The sequence below is a fragment of the Chiloscyllium punctatum genome, chromosome 8 (assembly GCF_047496795.1).
Source record: "Chiloscyllium punctatum isolate Juve2018m chromosome 8, sChiPun1.3, whole genome shotgun sequence".
Classification (NCBI taxonomy): Eukaryota; Metazoa; Chordata; class Chondrichthyes; order Orectolobiformes; family Hemiscylliidae; genus Chiloscyllium; species Chiloscyllium punctatum.
This window is the reverse complement of record NC_092746.1, coordinates 66,880,164-66,895,349: the sequence shown is the minus strand read 5'-3', so window position 1 is coordinate 66,895,349 and position 15,186 is coordinate 66,880,164. Positions and strand designations below refer to the sequence as shown.

Sequence of the window (15,186 nt, the reverse complement as noted above, 5' to 3'; positions counted from 1 at the left end):
TTCTAAACTGGAGGAAGGCCAATTTTGATTGTATTAGGCAAGAACTTTCAAAAGCTGATGTCCTGAGATACTTGAAAACAGAAGCAAAAGCAGCAGCTGTGCAGGTCACTGCTGGGTCAGACAGCAGTGTAGGTTTCTTTCTTCATTTGAACCATTGCTCATATGGTCACTGCCCTTTGTTTGCCTTCTTCCTTTTTAAAGTGCTGTTGTTTTGATCTTTTCCCCCTAAGTTCCCAAACAATGCGATAGCATGTAAAACAATCATTACTATGCCTAGAATTGCTGGAAACCAGCTCCAACACTGAAAATACCTCAGAAAAGGAGCAGCTCTGACCGTCACAATGTTTTTTTTCCCTGTCCTCTGCCTTGGATTACCCAGAATCCTTTTCAAGTCTGTGTTTCTGCATCTCTGTCCTGTTTAGTAAATTGAGAGAAGAATTCCCCTATTGACAATTTCCTGGCTTGTCCTTGCCACCAGTTTCCAAGTATGTTGATGGATTCTGGGTCCATTCGTATTTACAGGTCTCTCTAACTCACAGTTTCTATCACTAAAGGAACCAGCCTCTTGTGATGAAGCATGGGGGAGAAAAATCGAACATGGGCTGGGGGTTAGTGTGGAGTGTGAAGACTCTACATTAAAATTAAAGGCCACAGCCAGTTACTGTTAGCTCACCCCATTGTTCTTCATCATCAATCTGTCCCATTCTCTCTGTCACCTTCAGGATCAGTGCACCAAACTGCAGGGTGCCACCTACCTCTTCAGAATGTCTGTCTTGTTCTGATGAAGCCAGCAACAGTTATGAATAGAGCCCTTCAGTATCAATTTAGCCCAATTCCTGAATTTAGCAGATCTCTGTTTACTGGGTCCTGACATTTTTAAAATATTTGCTCCAAATACTTGGTTTCTGGCTCCTGTAATTACACCTTCAGTTTTCCGGGGACTGCTGGTGCTCAAAATTCCTTGCTTTGACATCAATCAGATCATAGAATCCCTGGTGGCTTTTTCTTTCAAAACAAGCACATCTTCTTTTTGTTTTATTTAAGTGAAATTTCAATTAGTCACAGACTGTCTCAAGAGTAAATTGCCTCTTTAACAGTCTCCTTCAGAGCTCTCAGTAATGGATTTCAGCCTCAGGGGGCTGGTCTGGGTCTTAAAATATGAATTTCATTGAAGGGTGAAGTCAGCATGCTGGCCAGCCCCCATCTGGTTACTGAACTGCTGCTTGTACACACGCAGCTCAGCTGGTATCGATGTGCGTGATGCATTTTTGGCTGGTATCCTGTGGTTCGCCTCATACCTAGGTCACTTATTTCAGAGATCTTAGCAAAACTGTAACTGTTTTTTTTTCCCGCGACATCTTGCAGTTGTGATTTGACCAGTGAAACAGGAGGGGGAAAGAAAAACACTGAACTGTTACAGGATGTGGTTTTTTTTTTACAGAGCACGCAGCAATGAAGATTAAGATTTTTGATGCATGACGTTTTCAACAGCAAAAGGAAGTCAACGGACAAATTTAGACCCCAAAATCTCAATTGTAAAATTCGTGTAAGAATCAGATCAGTTTCGCGTATGGTTCAATTTCCCCATGTACTTATTGGAGCAGCTTGATGTGCTTTGTTACACTCAGCATTTTGAGTGAGTTCTTGCTCGTAAGGCTGATCCAAGTTTCCTTCGAGGATCTATAACTTCCTATCTTGAGATGAGAGTACCTTTAATTGTGGCCGTATTTTGATTGCTTATAATTCTTGAAAGGGGACTGCTGATTTCTTTGAAACAACTTTTTGGCAGATCTTCTCAGGTAAGTTCATAGAGAACATTATTTGTGTGTTTGACTGTGTTATTGTTTAAAAGCGGCTGTGTTCTGTCAGTCGTTGGTTCTGGTATGAAAAGTACGATAGTGTTGCTGCAATGTAAACAGAATGTTGTCTGGACTTCAGAATATGATCCCCTTTTTCATCCTTTGTTGCTTCCTTTGATTACACACTGCAGGAAATGTGTTACACTGTAGGTGTGAAACTGCCTAAAGTGTTCGCTCTTTTAACTGTTTATGGACCAACAAAGTCCACAAATGTCTGAAAAAAATAAACGTGGTCTGAAAGGCATTGTCTTCCGATATTAAATTTTGTTGTTTCCCTTGAATAATAAAGGAAATGTGATCTCTTTGTGCAGCTAAACGTAAAATTTAAACTATCATTTTTAAAGCATGGAATAAAGGGAGTTTTAGTTTTAGTTTTGAAATAGTTAACGTTTCTGTGTGGGTAGTTTTATTTTCATAAGTAATTTTGTAGAAATTTAATACATATGGAATTACTTTGATTCCTATTGACACCATGAGTATATTGCCATGTAAGTAAAACAACATTTCGGCTGAACTTGCACACTTAACTCTTCAAGTGCATTTAATGATTTACTAATGGTTTCTCCCTAATCTCCTGAAAAAGATTCAGCAAATACAGCATTGTTATAATTTCTTGTAAGTTGATTATTTTAAAGGCTGCAGTTCTATTTGTCATTAAAAACAGCACTCTCTTAGACATTAACAGGCTCAGACGAAGAATGTTTTGATCATATTTAACTGAAAACTAAAACAAAACCAACAATGCAGCTGATGATAAAACATTGTTACACAGAGCTCTGTGCATCTCACAGTAAAGATTCCACACTTTAAAGTACTAAAAATACATTTGATGCCTTATTACGTGAACTGCCACTTGAATATCTGAGTATAAGAAGTGTTTCCTCTTAAATTAGAGAGACCAGCACTAACACATTAAAAACTGACCTTATATGAGTAAGGTGACTTCTGAGGGTGTATGAATTCCTATTTGTGTTTTGTAAACTGACAGATGTAAACAAAAACTGACCAAAATGCCAATCTACTATGAGATTGGAGAACTGTGATCAGTCACTGAACACAAATAATCATAACTTTATTTACAAGTTAATCTTAAGGAAAGAAAAAGAATACAAAAATAATTGTTACAAGCTGCTGTTAATGAAAAACAATGGGACTTGCGCAGTCACCTTTGGAGATATTTTTATTATGTTCAACATAAGTATGCCATTTCAATCCGTTGCATCTATTATCAGGTTCCTGTCATGACTTAGCAGGCAACAAAATCAACATTAAACACAAACGTGAAGGTGGGTTTAACTTTACCCGCCTGCCAGTTAAATTCTCCCAGGTTGCTTAGATGTGGAAGGACCTGCCAAATCCTGCTTCTCATTTGCAATGAGACATTTACCAGCCGAGGCTGCAAGGTTTGTACAGTCTTACAGAGGACGAGCAGGAGCAGCCTGTTTGGCAACTCAAGCCTGCTCTCCCATTCAGCAAGATCTTGGCTGGTCTCATTGCAACCTTAAATTCTCTTTCTCACTCGCCCCTGATAACCTCTGACAGGCTCTGCCTTAAAAATATTCAAGCACTCTGTTGCACCACCTTTTTAAGAAGAGAGTTCCAAAAACCCTTGATCCTTTGAGAGAAAAAGAATGTCAAATTTCTATTTCAAATGGGCAAACTGATTTTTAAACAATGATGTCTAGTTCTAGACTCTCCCACAGGAAGAAACAGGAAGCTCGGGATTTTATATTTCAATCAAGCCACTCCCTACTTTTCTAAACTCTAATGGATCAAACCCAACCATCCCTCATAAGAATACCCACCCATTCCAGGTGCTAGTATGGTAAGCCTTCTCTGAACGTTCTCCAATTTGTGGATATCCTTCCTTAAATAAGGGGATCAATACCACACACAGTTATATTTCGTATCTGTTCCTTCGAAAGCAGAGATATAATTAGAACACAAACTTCAATTTAAATTTCTGGCTGAGGCAGGACACTGAGTGCAAACCTGGGGGAAGAGGATGAGAAGTAGAAATCCCTTTGTGAGACTAGGTGGAGCAGGCATGTAACACTCAATGAAGCACATTTTAATGTGCTTAAAATTACAGTGGTCATGTTGGAACAGGCAATTATCACTCAGTCCTATCTTTTCACTTATACAAATTGTGTCAGAGTGACTCAACTTAATTTTCCCTTTCATTATTTCATAATAACTCTTGATGCACTTACCTAAAAAAAGAACAATACATATATAAAAACTACTCAACTTTTTAGGGGAAAGTATTCCAGATTTCCTCTACCCTTTGTGTGCAAAATTACTGTTTGATTTTACTGCTGAGCTAATCCTAATTTTAAGATCTGGTTCTGGCTTCCCCCATCAGAGGAAATAGTTGCCCCGTATCTATTAAATCAAATGCTGTTTTCGTTTTCGGCAATCTACTTGAATCACCTTTCGACCTTTCCGATATTTTTACACAACTTGTTGATAATGATATAACACACCTCTGGAGAGGGTGGGTCTTGAACACTCCACTGCAAGAGCCTATAATGTGAAGAATAGTCATTGTTGTTACTTGGATATGAACCATGGTTCCCTTGGCCACAACACAGAATACTAACCATTGTACGATCGCAGCACCACATGGCACAAAATTTGTTTAAAGATAAGCTTCCTTGCTCAGATGTAGGGACACTACCACTGCACCACAAGAGCCCTCATTTCAAACTATTAAGCTGAAGCAAGTCCAGGCCAATTTTACCCAGCCTGTTTCAATAATGAAAATCTTCCTGGTGAAAATTGCCACAGGGTCTCGAACATTAACCAATAGGCACTGAAAATTCTACTTGCCTTTCTTTAGCCACTCAGAATTCAGAAATAAATTTTAAAATGTTTCTTCTTGTCTTTTAGAGGCACAACAAAGCATCATTACATTGTTTCCTGTGATAAACGACTTGTTCTCTGAGGAGTGATTATGTAAAATGGGCCTTTAGCCTATGGAAAAGGAGGTGATCTGATTGAAACATGTCAGACCCAGAGATTTTGCTTGGAGGGTCTAGAGCAAAGGAGCAAGGGCTGGATTTTATGAACCGCCTGTGGGTGGGAAAGCATTCCATAAAATGTGGTACTATGCCATTAGTGATGTGCCCACCATACCCAATATTATATGGGGTAGGGTTGGCATCAGTGGGCTGCTTTGCCATAGTCCAGTTGAGGCCATTAAGTGGGCAATTAATGCCCTTAAATGGCTCATGCTGTCACTGCACACATTGGCCTTGCAGACCAATGCCAGTGAAAGCTGAGACAGTGCTTCTTTCCTGTGTCTGTGGTGCCAAACTGAGGCACTTTCAATTTTCCTTCCCTCCATCAACTCTTTGCCTCCCACCCTTCCTAACACGCACCTCCACCATCCCACCCCATTGTCATGGCCTTCCAAACTGGCACCACTGAGCTCCAGACTTAACTGGGTTTCCAGTGCATTGCTGAATGCCTCAATGGTTTCTTTTTAATTCATTCCCAGGATGAGGGTTTTGCTGTCTGGACCAACATTTATTAGAGGGAGTGAAGAGTCAATCACATTGCTGTGGGTCTGGAGTCAAATAAAGATGGCAGTTTCCTTTCTGAAAAGACATTAATGAACCAGATAGGTTTTCCAAGCAATGGTTTCAGAGTCATTACTCGACTCTTAATTCCTGATTTTTATGAATTCAAATTCTGCCATCTGCTAGAACCCAGAACCCTGGAACATGACTTGGGTTTCTGGATTCACAATCTAGTGATAATACCACTAGGCCATTGCCTCCCCTGTCCTCAGTGCTGTACCAGCAGTGTCCATTGCTCTGCATGGTGTTGCTGATATTAGAGAGCTGTGGATTCTGTAAAGCCTGGGCTTCCACCTGGATGGGGCAAATGTCCCACCTCATAATGATTAAAGGTTCATTGGCTAAAATACTAAAGGCAATAAGCCAAGCAGAGGCAGGCCCAATCCTAATATTTGTGCTGAAATGAGTGGAAACCCATAATCTCAGGACAAGGAAACAATGATTTTGGACTGAGTTTAGGAGAAAGCCTTTCATTCAAAGGGTTGTGAATCTTTGTATTTCTCTACCCCAGAAGGTTGCAAATGTTCATTTGCATGGGTGATTTTCATGGGTGACAGGATAGATTTTCAAATATTAAGGAAATCAAGGGATGTGGAAATTGGGCAGGAACATGGAGTTTAAGTTTGAGGATCAGCCATGATTTTAGCCAATGGCAATGCAAACTGGAGGGTCCAAGTGATCTTCTCCTGCTCCTGTTTCTTATGTTCTTAGATGTTTCAAGCAAACAGATTTTTGAATTGTGTCACATTTTATGCTGGTTTGAATCAATTGTTCAGGAATATCTCCTGCTTCGTGACATTAAAGAAATGGGTTTTAAATTCTCACATCATAACTTTTTTTAGAACTGTAACGAAAAATTGAGATTGGTACCAAATTATAAAACTTTATTTGCAGCACCTTATGGGTTAATTAGTGTCTCCACTGTCAATAATGTGACTCAGAAGTGCAGACTTGAGGGATTAAAACACAGGTCTTAGATTAGAGTGGTGCTGGAAAAGCACAGCAGGTCAGGCAGCATCTGAGGAGCAGGAAAATCGACGTTTCGGGCAAAAGCCCTTCATCAGGAGTCTAGTCTGCTTGTTTGGTTTTCAGACAAGCGTAAATTCATTCTTCCTGTTCTGATTTTATCACTACTTAATTAGTATTCAGTCCAGCCACATATAATTTTACTAGCGGTCTTTTTGTTAAATAGGAATTGGCAATTGAAACAGAAGATGCTGGAAATGTCAGCATCTGTAAAGATCTTGGGTAAAAATCTGTGGTACATTCTAGTATTGTTCCATATTCTTCTTAGTTATTAGACTTTACAGATTAGCAATGATATAGTATACGCTAAGATAGAAGAAACAAATCACTCATTAAAAGATCAACTTTCAGTTTTGCAAATTAAGAATGTGGTGATAAAGAAATTCTATTTTAAAGCAATCAGATGGTAAATAGTTGTGTTCCAGATCATGTGATAATTTATCAAAAACGGTATAGGAAATTATAGCCATTGTAACTTTGAATTAGTGAAGTGTACTAAAAAAGTAGAAACAGTTAAAATAGAGAGCACCCAATGTGGAAAACCTTTTGCATTGTTAATGTTGATAAATAGTTGTACATCTGTAACTGTGTTGCAAAGGACAAAGTCTACTGAGCAAACTGAATTTGACATTTTTGATGAATACGATTCATCCCTTTTGTGAACCATTTATTTGGTTATGATTTATTAAGTTCCCCAGAGGCATCAAAAGGTGTCATTTAATGCTGGTCTACTGTTAATTTTGTCACTTTTCTGTCCTTTTCTATTTTGAATTAGCATCTGCCAAAATGGGTTGCGGCCTACCAAAGCTGGAGAAGCCTGATGAAAACAGCCCAGGCAAAATCTATTCAACTCTCAAACGACCACAAGTGGAGACTAAAGTGGGAATAGCCTATCAGTATAAGGTCCTGGACTTCACCACAGCTGAGACTGGTAAGTGATAGTCACGCTATCTAGTCATATTGTTGGAATTTAAAATGAATTGATTCTGATCACTTGCCTAATTATGTTAATGTCAAAGAAATATTGTGACTGTGAGTGATGCTCAGTGAGTGTTGTCATGACTGGTATAACTGCCTGTCTAAGTAATGGATCAGGAGAGCACTTGTCTTATACCATTGTACCATTAGTCGTCCTTCAAGCTCAACTACCTATGGTGTCTACACTATCCACTATCAGAGAGCCATACACTAGAGGCACTTGAACTCCTCAGTGCAGATAAAAGAGGACTGAAAGAGGCAGTTATGTATTCAAAAATAATAAACTCAACACCACTCCACTTCCAATGTGCCTGCTTCTTGTTTTAGCAGAACAGATTGAGACAGGCAACTAATTGGAAGTGGGCCCACCATTCAAGTATTTTAATGAACCAGTGTGCCTCCAAGTTTGGCTCTGTGTTAAACTTAGCTGCTGTGGATTGTGCTGCTCAGGGCTTAACAAACCCAGCAGCTGAAGGGAGATGAGAACAGCCAGATGTAACAATAAATGCTGTCTGACACAGCTTGTGGTGCTTTTCCTCCAGCACCCCACTCCAAACAAACTGTAGCCCACAATTGGAAGCCCTCAGTTAGGTTCCCCAAATCTTCTAGCCACCTCCTGATATCACCACACACAGTATTTCTCCATTTACTGTCCCCTGCAGTCTATCAATGACAACCAGCACTCCCACCAACTCTTGCTGTCACTCTCCTTTTGGTTTATCCATTGTTTTCAGCCGAGCCCCTGGAGGTCTATCAACAGATCAATTCCGTTTCTGCAGCCTCCCTGGACTATCTATAAACCCACTATGATATATCCACAACACAGACCCCTCATAAGGGGATCTGAGCACCACCTCATCCTGATGTCATTATCTAAACCCAGTCTATCCACTTCCTACCCAATCTCGCTGACCTCCACACAATCTATCCATTTGTTCCACACTATTCCATATCTGTTGGGCATCCCTTGCTCTGATGGCCTTCCTCTCCTCTTACAGTTTGTTTCCTTACCTACAATCTATCCAGCACTTCCTATGCAATGCCACAAGCATGCTTAACTCAGTTGGCTGGATAGCTGATTTGTGATTCGGAATGATACTAACATTGATAGTATCTTGATAAGTATGTACCAGTCAGGCAGGGAGGAAAGGGTCTTGTGAGGGAGCCGTGGTTTAATAAGGAATTGGAATCCCTTGTAAAAGGGAAGAGGGCAGCCTATGTAAAGATGAGGCGTGAAGGTTCAATTGGGGTGATTGAGAGTTACAAGGTAGCCAGGAAGGATCTAAAGAGAGAGCTAAGAGCAGCGAGAAGGGGACATGAAAAGTCCTTGGTTGGTAGGATTAGGGAAAACCATAAGGCTTTCTGTAGGTATGTCAGGAATAAATCGATGACTAGGGTAGGTATCGGTCCAGTCAAGGATAGTAGTGGGAAGTTGTGCGTGGAGGCAGAGGAGATTGGAGAGACACTAAATCAATAGTTTTTGTCAGTATTTACTCAGGAACAGGACATTGTTGCTGATGTGAATATTGAGTCACAAGTGATTAGAATGGATGGCTTTGAGGTATGTAGGGAAGAGGTCCGGGGAATACTGGAAAGGGTGAAAATAGATAAGTCCCCTGGGCCTGATGGCATTTATCCTAGGATCCTCTGGGAAGCTAGGGAGGAGATAGCGGAGCCATTGGCCTTGATTTTTATGTCATCGTTGTCTACAGGAATTGTGCCAGAAGACTGGAAGATAGCGAATGTGGTCCCCTTGTTCAAGAAGGGGAGCAGGGATAGCCCAAGTAACTGGGCCAGTGAGTCTCACTTCTGTTGTGGGCAAAGTCTTAGAGAGAATTGTAAGGGATAAGATTTATGAACATCTGGATAGGAATAATGTGATCAAGGATAGTCAGCATGGTTTTGTGAAGGGCAGGTCGTGCCTCACAAACCTTATTGAGTTCTTCGAGAAGGTGACCAAGGAAGTGGATGAGGGTAAAGCAGTAGATGTGGTGTATATGGATTTTAGCAAGGCGTTCGATAAGGTACCCCATGGTAGGCTACTGCAAACATTACGGAGGTATGGCATTGAGGGTGCATTAGAGGTTTGGATTAGGAATTGGCTGGCTGGAAGGAGACAGAGGGTAGTAGTTGATGGTAAAGGTTCATCTTGAAGTGCAGTTACTAGCGGTGTTCCACAAGGATCTGTTTTGGGACCATTGCTGTTTGTCATTTTTATAAATGACCTGGAGGAGGGGCTTGAAGGCTGGGTGAGCAAGTTTGCGGATGATACGAAAGTCGGTGGAGTGGTGGACAGCGAAGAAGGATGTGGCAGGTTACAGCGGGATATAGATAAGTTGCAGAGCTGGGCAGAAAGGTGGCAAATGGAGTTCAATGTAGCTAAGTGTGAAGTCATTCACTTTGGTAGGAGTAATAAGAAGATGGATTACTGGGCTAATGGTAGGCTACTTGGTAGTGTCGATGAGCAGAGGGATCTTGGTGTCCATGTACACAGATCTCTGAAAGTTGCCACCCAGGTAAATAGTGCTGTGAAGAAGGCATATGGCGTACTGGGCTTTATTGGTAGAGGAATTGAGTTCCGGAGTCCTGAGGTCATGTTGCAGTTGTATAAGACTCTGGTGCGGCCTTATCTGGAGTATTGTGTACAGTTCTGGTCGCCATACTATAGGAAGGATGTGGAGGCACTGGAACGGGTACAGAGGAGGTTTACCAGGATGTTGCCTGGCATGGTAGGAAGATCATATGAGGAAAGGCTGAGGCACTTGGGGCTGTTCTCATTGGAGAAAAGAAGGTTAGGGGAGATTTGATAGAGGTGTACAAGATGATTAGGGGTTTAGATAGGGTTGACAGTGAGAACCTTTTTCCGCGTATGGAGTCAGCTGTTACTAGGGGACACAGCTTTAAATTAAGGAGAGGGTGGTATAGGACAGATGTTAGGGGTAGATTCTTTACTCAGCGGGTTGTGAGTTCATGGAATGCCCTGCCAGTATCAGTGGTGGACTCTCCCTCTTTATGGTCATTCAAGCGGACATTGGATAAGCATATGGAGGTTCTTGAGCTAGTGTAGGTTAGGTAGGCTTCGGTCGGCGCAACATCGAGGGCCGAAGTGCCTGTACTGCGCTGTATTTTTCTATGTTCTATCTATGTTCTAACAGCATGAGATCAATTTCTGCACCAGGGAAAGTTACCATGAAGTACTTTCTTTCTTAATCTCATCCTTTGCCTGAGATGTGGTGATCCTCAGGATAAACCACCCCCAGTGTTGTCTCTCTGTAATGAGATTGTAGCCTTTTGGGCCAATGGTGGCTTTACCTTTTAGTCTCCACCCTGAACAATTTATCCACTGCACCCACCACACATCTCCCAACCACCCCCCCCCCCCCTCCCCAGTCTATCCACAATCCTCACCAACAGTCATTCCCATGGATGACCCTCACCATATCCCCAATTACTCTCATCCTCCCTCCCCACTGTTCTCTGACTGTGGCCTGATGTTGCAGGTCTTCCTAGCAGAACTGGTCTGGCTTCTACTGTGTCTTTACTGAATTGGTTGCAGGGTGCCTGCAGCAACTGTCTCACGATTTCAGGAGGTCAGGAGCACATTAGTACAGTATTGTATTTCTATCTCAAAGACCATCCGACAGCCAACTAGACTCTCAATCAACAGAATCAAAGGATTAAAATAAAACCCTGTTATTTTTTTCTGACCAAATCCTCTGAGAAATCTATTCTTCTAGGTTTTACAGCTATTATACTTCCACTGCCCATTCCTGACTCCCTACCTCCCCGTGAACACAAGGGAGATTGAGGGGGAGACAGGATTCAGGAAACGTGGAGATGGGAACAAATATTCACTTCACACCAATTAGAAAAGAATGTAATGTCTTTCTGATTCATTCTTATTTTGAAAACTCGTAACATCCCAGTTGACCTGAGCGATAAGCCAAATCAACTAAATTAAATCTAAGAGATAAATAAGCAGTTCGGATGGAGAGCAATCACATTTAGAGAACAAAAGTCCTAATGTATTATTCCAGTTTCCAAGTCAGTGAAGAGAATTCCACTCCTGTGATTATATTGTTACCAACCACTATCCATAATGAACCATACTATCCCTCATATATCATAGCATAAAGATTTGAACAAAATGTAATATTTAACATATCAAGTGCATTTCTATTAATAAGTAGAGCCATTTTTCTTCCATCTTAAACTCCATTCAATTTCTTTAATCTCATTCCAAATAATCACTTGAATTAGACAAAAAAACATTGAGTTAGAAAAGAAACTCTGCTCATTCTCTTGCCAACCTGCCAAATAATAAATCAAAATTCTAGGCTATTGCTCCAATATTGGAACAAGTATAGGCCAGTGCTGACAACTGCATTCCATAGATGACTTTTTCTGAATCTCTCAAGCATGGAAACGGCATGTTTTATACAGTAAAAGCTGCGGATGCTGGAAATCTGAAAGAAGCACAGAAAGTGCTGAAGAAACTCAGCAGGTCTGGCATTGTCTGTGAAGAGAGGAATGGAGTTAACATTCCGAGTCCAGTGTGATCAGAGTTCTGAAGAAAAGTCATACTGGACTCGAAACATTAACCCTGTTTCTCTTTCCACAGATGCTGCCAGACCCTTTGAGTTTCTCCAGCAATTTCTCTTTTTATGTCATATGTAATATTTAATCATCTATCATCATGTTTTAGCATCTAAGTTTGAAATCCATTCTTACATAACTATATTACAGCTTTTTATAAATATACTGAGTCAACATAATACTAAATATTTTCAGTTAGGTTCAGCTGTATACGTTTATTGTTTTGTCGGTCAAAAAGACACTTCTGGTCTCATGTAAAGTCACGTAATTTTAGATTCAGAGATCTTTTGACTTTCTGCTCAGTTTGAGTGTTTCATTTTGACACCAGCTTTGTGATTTAAAAGGTGATAAATAGGTGCAAAGTTAGGCCATACAGCCTTTCGAATATGCTCACATATTCAGTAAGATTGTGACTGAAATTGTATCAACTCCACTTTCCTGTCCTAAACCCATACCCTTTCATTTTCTTCAGTTCTTAATTGTTGATCAGTGCTCATTTTAAATAAACATTGATTGACATGGGCAGACTTCTGGCATGGAGATTTTCAAGGATTCACAACTCAAGAAATTTCTCTCAGCTCAGTCCGAGGTAGCTGACCCAGATTATGAGTGCCTGTTCTAGACTCTCCTGCTGGGAAAACATTGAACAGGAACTTCCCTGCAGGCTTTTGAATCCGCTGCCCTCTCCACCCCTCCTCCCATTAGGCTTTGGGTCAGGAGCCCACACTGTGTAAGAAACAGGTAGTTAGTGTGATTGGCCCTGAGTCACCAATTCATGGTGGAGGGCATGCTCCCTCTGCACATGAGGCTGGTAGGAGAGCTCTGGAAGCTGCAGGGCCACTCAGAGGCCTACCAGCTCAAAAGGAACTGGAGGCAGTGATGGAGAGTGAGCGAGGGGGGTCTTTGAAATGGAAGTACCCCCTCTCTGACACTTTTTAAAGTTTAAACCGAAAAAGCATGGGCTGGGGGAGTTGGTGGGGATTGAGGCAGGCAGGGAGGGCCTTGGGGACCTGCCTGGCTTTTATACCCCATAGCCCCCATCCCCTCTCTGCCATAAGAGGATAGTTAAACTGGTGGCTGCCACACCTCCGGGACACCCGCACCAATCAACCACACCGTCCCGTGGCCAAACATTTCAACTCCCCCTCCCACTCTGCCGAGGACATGGAAGTCCTGAGCCTCCTTCACCGCCGCTCCCTCACCACCAGACACCTGGAGGAAGAACGCCTCATCTTCCGCCTCGGAACACTTCAACCCCAGGGCATCAATGTGGACTTCAACAGTTTCCTCATTTCCCCTTCCCCCACCTCACCCTAGTTCTAAACTTGCAGCTCAGTAACTGTCCCCTTGACTTGTCTGGACTTGTCCTACCTGCCTATCTTCTTTTCCACCTATCCACTCCACCCTCTCCTCCTTGACCTATCACCTTCATCCCCTCCCCCACTCACTCATTGTACGCTATGCTACTTTCTCCCCATCCCCACCCTCCTCTAGCTTATCTCTCCACGCTTCAGGCTCACTGCCTTTATTCCTGATGAAGGGCTTTTGCCCGAAACGTCGATTTCAAAGCTACTTGGATGCTGCCTGAATTGCTGTGCTCTTCCAGCACCACTAATCCAGACACATGGAGACAGCAGACTAATTGAAAAATTCCTGTATTGCTAAAAACATACCTACCTTGGTATATGGGCGGCATGGTGGCACAGTGGTTAGCACTGCTGCCTCACAGCACCAGAGACCCGGGTTCAATTCCCACCTCAGGCGACTCTCTGTGTGGAGTTTGCACATTCTCCCTGTGTCTGCATGGGTTTCCTCTGGGTGCTCTGGTTTCCTCCCACAATCCAAAAATGTGCAGGTTAGGTGAATTGGCCATGCTAAATTGCTCATAGTGTTAGGTGAAGGGGTAAATATAGGGGAATGAGTCTGGGTGGGTTGCGCTTTGGCGGGTTGGTGTGGACTTGTTGGGCCGAAGGGCCTGTTTCCACACTGTAAGTAATCTAATGTGCACAAACCATTGAAGGTGGCAGTGCAGTTCGAGAAAATGGTCAGAGTAGCCTTTGAGATTCTGGGCTCTATAAATAGAGAGTACAAAAACCAGAATTTATGATAAAATTTGGTTCAACACAAACTAGAGCATTGTGTCAATATTAGTCACTGCACTGTGAAGGTTTTAGTAAAGAGAATGGCTCCAGGTCTGAGAGCCTTCAGTTGTGGGAATAGACCGGAGAAGCTGGGGCGGTTCTCCTGAGAGAAGAGAAACTGAAGAGGAGATTCAAAGGGGCATATGGAGACAGATTGTTTTAAATGATGGAACTGGGGGAAGTAAGTTAATGATTAGACCCAAAGGAGACTTGAGGAGAAATGATATTTTGCAATGAGTGGTTAAGATCTGGATTGCACTGTCTAAGAGGGTGAAGGAGGAAAACTCAATTGTTAATTTCAAAGGGGAACTCAATAGTCAGTGAGAGAAATTATTTGCAAGATTTCAGTGATAGGCCAGAGAAGTGGGACTTGGTGAGCTGCGCTTATAAACCTGTGATATGGAATCAGTAGGTGGAATATGCCCCTTCTGTGCTGTAACCATTCTGAAATGCACACCCACCTGTGTGTGGTTTTGTTTAGGAATTTTGTCTTTTCATACAGAGGTCAGAGAGCCTCAGGTATATAAACTAGCTCCAAACTTCACTTAAAGACTCTTAAACCAAACCCTCACCCACCCCACATGACTCCTTGACCCCTCAATTGCCTATGTCATAGGCAATGTGACCTCATCTCATCACTCCCCATATTAATCCCCAGCTAATCCAGCCCCATCTCCATGCCTCCTCAAATTTACCATGCCAAATTCCTGCCATCCATGTAGTCACCATAGCCACTCACCCAGTATCCACTATGAGTCATGCAAATATAATGGGGATTATTTCAAAATTCTTGGGGGAAGAAATACATTTTGCTCTGATCTTTTAGAAACATATTTGATGCTGGCTTCATTGGCCAGAACAGTATTTATTACCTATCACTTCTGGACCCATTGCCGTCCACGTGGCATTGGTATACCCAAAGTGCTGTTAGGAAGAGAGATCCAATCTTTTGACTTAGTAGTAGTTAAGGAATAGTGACATGGCTCCAGATCAGAATGGTGC

The 15,186-nt window shown here is 42.0% G+C and overlaps 1 protein-coding gene across 2 annotated transcripts in view; it reads left to right on the top strand.

Moving 5' to 3' along the window:
* Positions 1-1,608: 1,608 nt before the first annotated feature.
* The window catches only part of LOC140480611 (raftlin-like), a 111,673-nt gene continuing 98,095 nt past the window's right edge, over positions 1,609-15,186 (top strand). For both annotated transcript variants that reach the window (XM_072575709.1, XM_072575708.1), the window contains exons 1-2: positions 1,609-1,799; positions 7,245-7,400. In XM_072575709.1, the coding sequence (XP_072431810.1) occupies positions 7,256-7,400 (145 nt within the window). In that variant the 5' untranslated portion in view covers positions 1,609-1,799; positions 7,245-7,255. The remainder of the gene's footprint in view (positions 1,800-7,244; positions 7,401-15,186) is intronic.